Source organism: Daldinia childiae (genome assembly GCF_008694065.1).
Source record: "Daldinia childiae strain JS-1345 chromosome Unknown Scaffold2, whole genome shotgun sequence".
NCBI lineage: Eukaryota > Fungi > Ascomycota > Sordariomycetes > Xylariales > Hypoxylaceae > Daldinia > Daldinia childiae.
Window position 1 is genome coordinate 5351687 of NW_022984643.1, and position 13201 is coordinate 5364887.

At 36.3% G+C, this 13201-nt stretch overlaps 3 protein-coding genes across 3 annotated transcripts; 2 read left to right on the top strand and 1 right to left on the bottom strand.

Annotated features, from left to right (window-relative positions):
• Positions 1-4981: 4981 nt before the first annotated feature.
• On the top strand, positions 4982-6110 carry GL218_02321 (Lovastatin diketide synthase LovF; the record flags this gene model as incomplete). Its single annotated transcript, XM_033578828.1, has 4 exons — positions 4982-5341; positions 5393-5686; positions 5754-5891; positions 5940-6110. The coding sequence occupies 4 exons, from the start codon at positions 4982-4984 to the stop codon at positions 6108-6110; spliced, it is 963 nt and encodes a 320-aa protein (XP_033438775.1).
• Positions 6111-6155: 45 nt separating this feature from the next.
• Positions 6156-11078, top strand: GL218_02322 (Hybrid signal transduction histidine kinase K; the record flags this gene model as incomplete). The annotated part of the gene is made up of 3 exons (XM_033578829.1): positions 6156-6542; positions 6944-9024; positions 9179-11078. 3 exons carry the CDS (start codon positions 6156-6158, stop codon positions 11076-11078), a joined length of 4368 nt encoding a protein of 1455 aa, XP_033439115.1.
• Positions 11079-11741: 663 nt separating this feature from the next.
• On the bottom strand, positions 11742-12617 carry GL218_02323 (4-hydroxy-4-methyl-2-oxoglutarate aldolase; the record flags this gene model as incomplete). Its single annotated transcript, XM_033578830.1, has 4 exons — positions 11742-12017; positions 12096-12266; positions 12339-12513; positions 12568-12617. 4 exons carry the CDS (start codon positions 12615-12617, stop codon positions 11742-11744), a joined length of 672 nt encoding a protein of 223 aa, XP_033438249.1.
• Between the last annotated feature and the right edge of the window lie 584 nt (positions 12618-13201).

The following is a 13201-nucleotide window of genomic DNA, read 5'->3' on the forward strand; positions in this document are numbered from 1 at the left end:
AAATATTTTATTATAAAATTAATAATTTAATATTTAAAAATATAATATTTATTCTTATTTTTTATATATAGGTTAAATCAAATATAAATTTAATTATTTTCTTTATTTTTTTTAATATAAATTTTTTAAAATTTTTTATTATTATATATAAAATATTATTAATAAATTATTTATAATATAAAATATTTAAATATTCTTTAATATATAATTTATATTTAATTATATAAAAATTAATTATATTTAATATATATATTATTTTTATAATTAAACCCTTTTTTTATTTATAATATTTTATTTTTTTTTTATTATTATTATATTAAAAAATAAAGTAATTATTAATTATTTTATATAATTTTCTTACTAAATTAACCTAATATAAACTATTATATCTTAATAAATAATATTTTTATATTATTTATTTATATAGTTTTTTAAATGGTTTTAAAGATATATTTATATAATATACAATTATATTTATAATATATAAAAATATCTTTTTACTAAATAAAATAATTAAAAATAATAATTTTTAATAAATTTATTTAAATGAAATAATAATTTATTTATTTATAAAAATAATAGGTTTAAATATTTTTAATAAGATTTTTATTATAAAATTATATACTACTAAATGGCAAGGTATAATAGGTTAAAAAGTAAAAGGTTTTTTATAAATTTTTAATAATTTTGTAAATATAAGGTACTTTTTTATCTTTTATTTAATTATTTATAAAAACTATTTTTTTTATATTATCATTTTTAGTAAAAATTTTAAACTAATATTTATAAGTATAATAATTTTATTTTATACTATTAAATTCTTTACTGCAATTTTATTTTAATTTATTTTTTATAAGATATTTTAATTTTTAATTAAAAATTTTTTATATTTTATATAATATTATAATAAAAATATTATTATAATTTTAAGATTTTTATTAAATATTATAATTAATAATTTATTTTAAATTATATAGTTTTAAATATTTTTTAATATAATTAAATTTTTTTTAATTTTTACTAAAATATTACGGGATTTTTTAAATTATATTATAAATCGTTATTTTTTTTTATTTCAATTTCTATTTAATATAGTAAAAAATTTTAACAAATTTTTTTTAAAATTTTATATTAATTTTTAAGTTAAGGTTATACAGCTTTTATTTTTTTTTATTAAATATACATTTTTATTAAATATATTATATAAAATTATTTTATATTTAAATAAATAAATTTTTATTATAAATAATATAAATTAAATATTTACCTTTTAATAATAAATTATTTTTTATTTTAAAAGATAATTATATTCCTTTTAAATAATAAATATATCTTTTTTTTATAGTTATTTTTAATATTTTAAAAGGTATATTAATAATAATATTTATTTTTATTTAAAATATAAGTGTAAATAATATATTGTTTGGGAAGGAGGTTGGGTTATCCCATTAAATACGCTTGCCGGAAAAGTTTATTTTTTACTTTTTTATTTTTAAACCTTTTTTTATATTTAGGTTTTTTATTTCGGAAAATCTTTTTTTTTCCCATTCTTAAGTACGTTTAATTTAGGTTTTTTTAGGTATAATTAATTTTAAATTGGTATTTTAAAGTTGCGTTATATTTTTAAATTATAGGCGTTTTATTTCTTCGGTTAATTTTTTATTAAAAAAATTATTAAAAATTTTAATCGTTATAATAACATCTTTTTATATAAGTAAGATTTATTGATAAAATTTAAATTTAATTAAGGACTTTTAAAGGTCCGCCATATTTTTACTATAGAAAATTTTAACAACTTATTAAACTAAAATAAATACATTTTTAATAACTTTATTATAATTTTATTTTATTTAATTAAATTTAAATATTTGGTTTATATTACCAAATATCTTAACTATTAATATATTAATATTAATAATTAATATACTATTATTTTTATAAAAAGCCATTTATTTTTTATAAATACAATTAATTATATCTATAAAAAAATTAACTATTTTTATACCATTAACGTAATCCTTTATAAATAAAAATTCTTTTTTTTTAACTTTAATTATTAAATTAAAAATATTTATATAAAATTTTTTTATAAAATTTTTCATTATAACTATTAAATATAATATACTTTTATCCTTTTTTTTTTTAAAAAATTCCTTTATATACTAAAATTCCGGTACATTTATTACCTTAAATTAAAGTAGCAAAATATTTAACCGCTTATATATTCAAAATATTTAAAAGATTTTATTAACACGCTTATAACAATTACATTCATTACTAAACTAATAAAACCAAGGTTTAAAAATCTTATAATATATCGTAAAAATTATATTTATATAATCTTTTATTATAATAATATAAAAATAAATAACCAAATAATTTTACTTAATATTAATTTCTATCATTAATATAATAATAGGTAAAAAAAAAATAAAAAATTTAATTATAAACAATATAATATATTATAAATAAAAAGTTTAAAACTAATTTATAAAATTATAAATTAACAACCTTTAAAAAATAAAAAAAAAACAATTTAAAATTAATAAAATTTAAAAAAAAACTACGTAAAACTAAACAATATTATACTTCTTAAATAATAAATACGTTTTATTATACAAAAATAACTTTTTAATGGAAAGTAACGGTTTTTTATATATTAATATAACCTTAGTCTTAAAGATGCGTTTTACATCTCCAAGCTAAAACGCAAAACGCAAACATGACAAATAATAATAATAATAATAATAATAATAATAATAATAATAATAATAATTGTAAAAATATTAATAATAAAATTATTATAATATAAAATTTAATTATTAAAATTTTAAATTTTTTAAAATAATTAAAAATTAATAATTTAATATTTAAAAAAATTAATAAATTTAAATAAGTTTTTTTTAATAAATTATAAATTAGTTTTAATAGTAATAATTATAAAATTATATAATAAAAAAATATTAACCGTTTAATTAAAATTATAAAAATAATAAATATGTTTAATAAAATATATAAATAAAATAAATTTAAATATATTATTTAAACTTTAAATAATATTAAATAAAAATAAATTATTATTATATTTATTAATTTATTAAAAAAATTTTTATTTGTTAAAAACATTTTTTACGTTTAAACTTTTAAAAATTATTATAAAAAATTAATAAATAATTAATAAATAATTAATAAATAATTGATAAATAAATATTTAATAAATGATAAAAAATTGATAAAAGTTTCCAATAAATTTTACCGTACAAGCTTACAAATATGTGAAAATGTTTACGCGAGCTTGCAAATACATGCGTTTTCTTAAATTTTAATTAATAAAAATAAAAACAATAATATAAAAAAAATAACAGTAATTATTTTAATTTAAATAATAAAAAAACTTTACATTAAAAAATTTAAAAAATTTATATTTATATAAATATTACGTAATAATTAAATTATAAATTTAAAATTAACTAAATAAAAAATAATTTTTTATTATAAATTTAATATATAAATTAATTATAAATAATTTTTATAATTAATATAATATAAATAATAATAATAATATAATAAAAATATTATTTCTTTTTTTTTAATTAAAAAATTATTAATAAAAAATAATAATAATTAATTTTTAATTAATTAATTTTTTTTAATATATTAAATTTTTATAAATTTTAACATATTAAAATAAATAAAATTTACCGTTTTTAAATTTTTAATTTATTATAAAATATATTTAATTAATATAAAATAAAAATTTCTATTTATAATAATTTATATTTTTTCATTTAAACTAAATAAAAAAAAAATCGCATTATAAAATCGCTTCGTAAACTTAAGGCATATTTTCAAGATTGGTGCTAGCATCAAAACGGCCATAGATCCGATCCTGGTCTCCCTTTTGCCGCAGGGCAACCACCAGGCAATTACAAAGTGTAACAACTACACTTTTACTAACATATCCGCAAGCTTTTTACAAAAGCCCGCAGATCGCCTTGCGCATCATCCCGATCGTATGATATTGAAGATGCTGGAAATTGAATAAGATCCTTCCGAGCAGGGATTTGAGCATAGGAAATACGACATGGTGGTTGCCGCCGCAGTGCTTCATGCCACCGCTGCTGTTAGAGAGGCCCTAAAAAACGCAAATTCACTCCTTAAGCCGGGTGGTTACCTGGTTATATGACAAACAAATGGGGCACCGTTTCTGATAGTGTTTGGGGAACGCTGCCCGGGGGTGGAGAGGCACAGAGGACGACCGCCAGCAGGGTTCCCTTTACTCCCGACCAGAGTGGGATATCTGTCTGAAAGAGTGTGGGTTTACTGGCATCGAACTCTGTGTTCCCGATCACACTGAAGAATATCATCATACCTTTAGTCTTATGGTCTCGAAACTGGCCCCCGAGAGTGGTGTCACTACACAAGAGTCCACTCTCCGGTCCATGATCATCTCAGCGGACGCTAAGCTCCAACAAGAGGTAGCTTTGGATATTGCCTCCTATATGAAAGAGTTAAAACATATGTCGAGTTATGATATCGTTGGCCCCAACTCCCTACTTTCTAAAAAGGACAAGATTGACGTTTTGGTAACTTTGCTAGAACTTGAAGACCCATTTTTTGGCTCGATGACGGAGGAAAAACTAGCCATCCTTAAATCCATAGTCGATTCTTCGAACCAGGTATAATGGCTCACGAGCGGTGGCGGTGCCAAAGCGACTCAGCCGGAGAAGGCCATGTCTTCCGGCTTCGGTCGTGCCGTCACGCAAGAATACCCGGGCCTTTGGTTCGCCAACATCGACGTGGATGATCCGAAGATAGCCGCCAAGATATTTGCGAGAGTGTTCGGGCGGAACGTAGGGATAGCCGATAGCGAAGATTGGGAATCTGATTATTAGCAATCCGATAGAGCCGTCTTAATCCCGCGCGTAGTCGAGGCGGACGAGATTAATGCCTTTACGCACTTGAAGACGGGCGCAGGTTGATGCAAGAGCAATACAACATCCCCAACGACCGCATCTTTTACAGTCGCAACCTCTTCTTCGGCCGGCAGATCATGCAGGTAACCCAGGGCCGCGGGGTCGACGTGGTCTTGAACTCGTTGTTGGGCGAGGCGCTCGCTGAATCTCTACGCATCCTCGCGCCGCTAGGACGCTTCGTAGAGATCGAAAAGCGAGACATCCACACGTTCCAGAACCTCCCCATGCAGCCATTTGTCAGGAACGTGTCATACCACGCAGTTAATACCAAGTCAGTCGAACATTACAACCCAGCCCATATGTGTGAGCTTGTGCTCGAGCTGGTCGATATGCTCGACGCCGGCACCTTCCGACCCCCACGGCCCGTGAGCGTCTTCACGAGGGGCCAGTTTGAATCCGCGATCTGATATCTGCAGACAGGGCGGCACATAGGCAAGGCCGTTGTCGACTGGGAGACTGAGGTAGAGATTCCCGTGGTACCAAGTCCCGAGCCGGCGTTCATTTTCGATGCGAACGCTAGCTACGTAATCGCTGGCGGCTTGGGTGGTATCGGTAGGAGTCTTGCCGCGTGGTTTAGCCGCCGCGGCGCGAATGTTGCTACGCCCCGGTGCGACGTGAGCGATGCTAATTCTCTAAGGGCTGTAATTGATTATGCCACCAAGACACTGCCTCCTGTCAAAGGATATATTCAGACCTCCATGGTCTTGAAGGTAGGCCATTTTAATAATATAATACTTGATTAACACAACTCAACTGACCAAATTCTCCCACTTCTAGGATCGGGTGTTCCAAAATATGACGCTGGATGAATGGCAAACTGTGCTTGATCTTAAGATTAACGGGACGTGGAACTTACACCGCATCCTCCCTAAGAAAATGGACTTTTTCGTCATCCTCTCCTCCACTGGCGGAATGGTTGGCTCGACCGGTCAGTCATAATATAATGCGGCCTCGGCCTTTCAGGATGCATTCGCCCGGCACCGCTGGTCCTTGGGCGAGAGGTGCGTCTCGGTCGACGTTGGTGTCATTAAGGACGTTGGCTACGTGGCCGAGCACAGCGACATCGCCAAGCACTGGGACGAAACCAAGATTCAGGTTCTCGCTGAGAAGGACCTGCTCGCAGTCATTGACTAGGCGTGCAGCTACCCAGAATACTGCCAGCTTCCCAGTACGACTACGATGTTATCTTCCTGGTCTACCCAGACCATCGCGGGAACGGGGCCGGCAGCCAAGGTGGACAAACAGACCATGGATTTGATGCCGTACCTGAAGCGGCCCCTATTCCGCACTTTGCAACAGATAAACGCATACGGAGCGGGAGCTGGTAGTCAGATAAGGATGCAAGAAGAAGATGCAGATTACGGCGTCCAGCTACGCGCGGCCGGAAGCCTGGATGAGGCCGGGGCCATCGTTGCGGCCGCGTTAGGGAAGAAATTGGCGCGCGCCCTGTCCGTTCCCGAGGAAAACATCGATATCATGAGGCCGGCCCACTCTTACGGAGTTGACTCATTAGCTGCTGCGGAGCTGCGGTTCTGGTTTTCTAATGAGATGAAGTCGGACATTTCCGTATTTAACATTTTAGCCAACAATCCTATTCTAGCCTTAGGACGATTTGCAGCAGGAAAAAGTGAGCATTTGTTGAAACTATAAATAACTAATTACCTATTTACCATGTAATTAATTAAAGTAATTAATTAAATAAAAATAACAAAATTTAAACTTTTAATAATATTAACGTATAATTAAGTTATTTTTTATATTTATATAAATAATTAATATACATATAAATTTTCTAATGTTTTAATTAATATATTGTATATATAAATATATAATATTTATTATTTAAATAATAATGGATATTATTAATTTTTGTAAGACTTTTTTTCCGCCCGCGTCCATTTCGGAACTATTGTACTTACTTGACCACTTCCACCACTACATTACACACTTAACCATGTGGCATACAGTCGCCGCAAACATCGAACGACGTCGCCACGCCACTAGTTGTGCTGATGATGTACCCACCAATGGGAATATCCGACGTCGGCATTCTTGAGCTTCTCGATTCTGATCCCAGACCGACCTTCGTCGTCGCGATTGCTCCGGCACAGTCGCCGCAGCCAATCTATGCGAACCCCGCCTTACGCCAAAAAACCTCCCTACACGCGCGACTCGTCGAGTTATCCCAGTCGCGCCATGGATCTTTTTGGGACTGGGTGACTGCTCCTACCCCCGGTAGTTCGACCCTAAACCACACCTCCCTTTTCGAGAGTATAATCTGGACGCGGTCGATAGTCAGCAATAAATGGGCTGTTATTGGTGGTAATCATGGATTGACGTCGGAAGAAGACTTCCATGGCGGGAGGGCCTCGCATAGCCACGGAAATAGTAACAATATCCTACACGATAGCGCCTTATCCGTGGCTTCAGATGATGGAGATTATGGTTGGACACCTCCAGATTTCATGCTAGATCAAGAGTCCTTTGTTCATGTAATCAACACTCTGGACTGGGCGGCCACGCCTCTCGGCCCGCTGTCCCTCTGGCCTCCTCTCCTTCAGCAAACCTTCAACCAGGTTCTTGCTGATTCAAGACCCATTGTTATCTACTGGGGTGACAAGTTGACGACTCTATACAACGAAGCATTCAGCCAGCTGTGTGGCTCTAAACATCCTGCTTTATTGGGGAAGTCGGTAGAAGACGCTTGGCCTGATTTCTGCGAAAAGATAAAATTAGCAATGTCCTCGATGGCCTCAAAGCAGCGTACGGGCAATGAGGACGAATGGCGGTTCTTTGTAGAGAAAGTAGATGGGAGTTCTGAAGAGAAGTATCTTAAGTGGTCTATGATACCTATCATCGAGAAGAACAAGTGCCTTGGTTTTATCCAGCCTATCCAAGACACAACTTCTATGCGACTCTGGGAGAGACGTATGCAAATGCTGATTGATTTAGGCGACACTTTGGTCACTGCCCGTGACGTTAAGTCCTACTGGGCTAAACTCATCCAAGAACTCGAGGCGTGCCAGCCGACCTACGATATCCCTCTTGCTATCCTCTACTCGGTTAAAGAAGACCCGGCGTCGTCTGCAGGAAAAGCTGGTCGACTAGAAGGCTGTTTAGGTATTCCGCAGGGCCATCCTATAGCCCCCCCGAAGTTACAGCTAGATGGAAGTGATCTAGGTTTGTCTTTATCTTTTAGAGAGGCTCTCGAATCGCAGACCCCAATACTTTTGCAAATCAAGAATGGAACATTGCCAGAGTTGCTGCTCAAGGGTCTACAATGGCGTGGTTTCAAAGACCCTTGCCACGAGGCTATCATTTGCCCTATACGGCCAACAAAAGATGAGCATGTGCTAGGCTTGCTCTTACTTGGGCTCAATCCTCGTCGGCCGTACGACAATGACTACCAACAATATATCTCCTTGCTAGGGCAGAAACTAACTACAACTCTGGCGTCTACCGTACTTCTAGAAGAAGAAGCACGAAGGGGTCGCAATATCGCGGAGCAAGCCGCATATGACCAGGCGATGCTCGCAATGCAGACGAAAGAAGCTACAGAGTCTGTCCAAAAGTTTCAGCAGATCGCTGAATTCATCCCAGTTGGAATGTGTTTCGGTAACCATCGTGGCAACATTACATTTGCTAATGATGCCTGGCATCGGATCACTGGCGCCCCTCAAGTAAATCCACTTACACCTGAGGGTTTCTTGTCCTGCGTCATCGAGGAAGATAAGCCTAATGTACAGCGGGCATACGAAGAACTTCAACGAACTCTTACTGTGACTATTGAGTTAAGAGTTCGACGGCCGGTGGAGGATACTTATCCCCTTCAGTATCCCATTGGAAGCTCTCCTAGTTTTGAGAAAGCCGGGTTGGACCTTGATGCGGAGGATGGGAGTGTCCGGCACGTTCTGGCTTCCTTGAAAGCTGAACGGGGTCCTAATGGCAACATTAATCAGGTTTTGGCATGTTTGACAGATGTGACTTTACATAAAAAGGCCGCCGAAGAAGCAATTCGCAAGGCCCAACAGGCAGAAAACCTCAAGCGGTAAGTACTAGTACTTCAACATGTACACGACCTCCGCTTTCCACGTAACAATCCATATCCCTCAGTCTTAGCGAGCCTTGAAAATTCACAGAACAAAGCTGCAAGATAACCCCTAAGCCTTTGAAAGGCCAGAAACTAACTTTACCTGCTGTAGGATGGCGCAACTCGCCACGGTGGGGATGTATGACATGGCTCTCGATGGCCGGTTGATCGGAGCCAACAATGTGTTCTACGAAATGTGCGGCCTGGAGAGAGTGGACCTCTCCCAAGTGTCAGTTAAGCCATTCGAATTTTGTGTCGTCGATGAGGATATACCAGTCCTAAAGAAGACGCTTGCCACCCTCGTTAAAGAATGCAAGTCGCAGACTGCCGAACTTCGGTTAAAGACATTGTGGACTGAAACAGACACTACTGGCGAACAGATTACTGCACCGCGTTGGGTCCTTGCTACCTTTATGCCAGTGAGTAACTCGGAGGGGGCAATTCAAACTTTTACAGGCTGTCTGAGTGATGTTTCATTACAAAAATGGCAATTCGAAAAGGAGCGACAGCGGAAGGACGAGGCGATCGAATCAAAGCGACAGCAAGAGAACTTTATCGACATGACTTCGCATGAGATGCGTAACCCTCTAAGTGCCATCGTTCAATGTGCCGATGCAGTCATCGGGTGCCTTACCAAGGCCCAAGAATTGATCGATTCAATGTCTGTGAAGCCTGATCAAAACGGCGTGTTGAACACTGCCACAACCAATACCCCGGGCCGCATCTGGAAGGAAGGTTCCCAGTTAGTAAAAGACAGCATAGACAACGCAGAGACAATAATCGCTTGTGCTCAGCATCAAAAACGAATTGTCGATGACATCTTGACAATGTCTAAGCTGGACTCGAATCTTTTATCTATTACTCCGATTACGGTTAATCCTATCCACATTGCGCAAGAGGCTTTCAAGATGTTCGAGGTGGAAGCTCGTAGAGTTGACATCGATTTGACCATGGTGGTTGACCAATCTTATAATAAGCTCAATATCGAGTTTCTGGATTTAGATCCTTCTCGACTGAAACAAGTTCTTATTAACCTTCTCACAAACGCCTTGAAATTCACGAAGAATGGACCGACGAGAAATGTTTCGATTACGATGAGCGCTTCCAAGACCCGTCCCGAGGATCGTGCCTCTTCGGTACAATTCATCCCACGCGCACTGGAAACGATATGGCAAGGTGATAGGCCATCTTCGCCAATACCTGTGGAGAACAGGATCTATCTCATGTTCGAAGTCAAAGATACAGGACAAGGACTCACCGAAGAAGAGAAGTCTTCTCTATTCCAACGCTTCGTCCAGGCCAATTCGAAAACCCATGTGAAATATGGAGGTTCGGGGCTCGGACTGTTTATTAGCCGCAGGCTCACCGAGATGCAGAATGGCGCTATCGGAGTAGCATCTAGTCCCGGTCAAGGTTCGACCTTTGCATTCTACATTGAAGCTCAGGTGCCGAATGAAGAGGCATTCAGAGAGGCTCGGGCAGCTGCGGAGGCTGTCGGCCACATCCTAAAGACAACAAGCAGCGCCGCTGGCAAAGCATCAAACAGGGGTCCGTTTACTATGACAAAGCCGGGCAAGAGGCTACTCACACCACAGATAGAAGGTGTCCTCCTAGTCGAAGATAACCTTATCAACCAACAGATCACCCGTCGTGACCTTCAGAATAGTGGATGTTCGGTCGAGGTGGCCAATCACGGAGTTGAGGCCCTGCAGAAACTTGAGCACACGAACCGTGCGGATGGGCAATTCCCACTTAGCCTTATCTTGATGGACATTGAGATGCCGGTACAAGACGGTCTCACCTGCACGCGCAAAATCAGAGAGCTGGAGAAGACGGGTTATTTTAAGGGGCCACGGATACCTATCATCGCGGTCAGTGCCAATGCGCGCATGGAGCAGATATTAGAGGCCAAAGCCGCCGGATGTGACGACGTATTGGTGAAGCCATTTCGGATTCCCGAGTTGATCGAGAAGATGATGACCGTAACAAAACAGCTTGAAAGGTTTGGATGAGGTTGACCCCGATTGTGTTTTATAACATCGGCTCTCTATCGTTACTTTTAGTATTGTTGGTCGAGACACAGTCGAGACCAGCTGCCTCGCTCCTCTTTCTTCCTCCTATTACAGTCGCATAGACTTGCATTCATCGCATCATCTATACTGAGCTGGTTTGTTTATTTGTTTGCATTTGTCACTGGACGGATAGCGTCAGCATGATACCACGGGAACAATAGCGACTTATGAAGATAGGCATGGGTTTGGAGTTTTAGGTATTTGTAGTTCATTATTGCCAAGCCTATCGAATACGCAGCTGCTCATAACTATGTACGATAGATAGCTGCCAATTAAACCGGCTGGCTTGTTCTTTTATTTGTTGCGTGGACTGACAGGTATGGCGACTTTGGTGATATCGTTCGTACGTTATCTCTAGGCGACAGTTGTACCTAGGCTACACATTCTGGGGGTTATATGTTCGGACGTACAACCCACGGGATATGATTCATGTTTTACCAGTATATTAAGGTCGTCTTATTTCTAAGAATTAGAATTTTATCATAATCAAATGAAATTCATGAGAATGTTCAAGCTGTTGTGCGGAAGTGAGATATTCTATGTAGAAAGTCGATACGCAGGTCTCATACCTCGAGTTTACAACTTAAAGCCAGGTTTTCACACTTATCTGAATTTCTTACTAGCCTCGGCAAAGCTCATCCCTTTCTTGATCGCCTCTGCCATCTTATCATCCGCGTCAACTTGCTTCTGCATCAGTGGTAAGGCTTGCTCCGCCAACTCAACAGGCAAGACGATGACGCCGTTCAGGTCCGCAATTAGGTAGTCTCCCGGTCGAATATCCATGTCTTGCTCGTCTGTTTGCAGTTTCACGGGCACGTTGACAGCAGCTACCTTGAGTAGTTCAGCTGGAGGTGCCGTCCCCGTCCCACGAGCAAAGATCTATGATTCTTAAGCGTCGGTAAACGTGTAAAGGGAAAGGGGGCTTAAGTAATTAATTAAAGAGAGTGATAATCATACCGGATAGTCTAATTCACGCTGCTCTTGCAAGTCACGAAAACGTCCGTCGATGATAGACCCGACGGCGCCCCTAAATCGAGCGCGAGTCGACATTAAGCCTCCATACACGGCATTAGGAGTTTTGGGAGGGCAAGAAACAAAGACTACAGCACCCTTAGGTACTGTATCAATCTTAGGCGATAGTTAGCACTTCTTCCCGTTAACTAGGTAGACTTTTTCTTTCTTTTTCTTCTTTCAACGTACATAGTGGGTTGGATGTTTAGGCGATGGATCATCTAACGGCACGTACTTAACAGTGTAGGCCGGGCCTACTATCCTGGTAGGACCATCCTGGCGTTGAGGGGACCACATGGTCAAGCCGGATAAAAACCCGCCATTACGATATTTGAGCTTGCATAAGGCATCTGAGACGTCGCAGCTAAAAATTTAGGAAAATTAGATAGGTTATAGCGCTCGTATTGCTTTTCCTTACGTTGTGTACTTCTGTAGTTCTTTAATGATAATATCTTGAGATTCTGTCATATTGCCGAAATACCGAACTCGGCTGAATTGCGCGCGTCGTGTAGCGGTACCGAGAGAAGGACTTCTAAGCTGAATGCGCAATGCGGATAACATGGAGATCTGTTATTAAAATATCGACTCTTTGTTGTTTTATCTGTTATTTTATTTTATTTTATTTGTCATGCCAAATCTCCAAAACGTCGGTATTGTCAATATTAAGTTAGGTACCTAAGGTTAGAATTTGGTTAGTTGAATTATCTATTAAAGGTATACATTGAATTGTACCTTCACCCAAGTCTATGATTACATCACATGCTTTTAATCGAGTTCTATTATCATTATCCTTACTAGATAAATATCTATATGTAGGTAAGGTAGTTATAATGTTAGTGAAGTTTAATATAGAATAAGACATTTAATTCGGCTTCGGATTTGGATTAGCTAAATACTGTACGTACCCGGGTTGGTTAATCAAAGCTATGTCATGTGAAACGTGATAAATTATTCTCATCTTTTTTTGCCTGGTTAGGTATTACAAAGTCTTTCATAGACCGTCTCATAACAATTTGCCAATTTGTTATATCCCTGCAGTCGGGTCCAAGGAT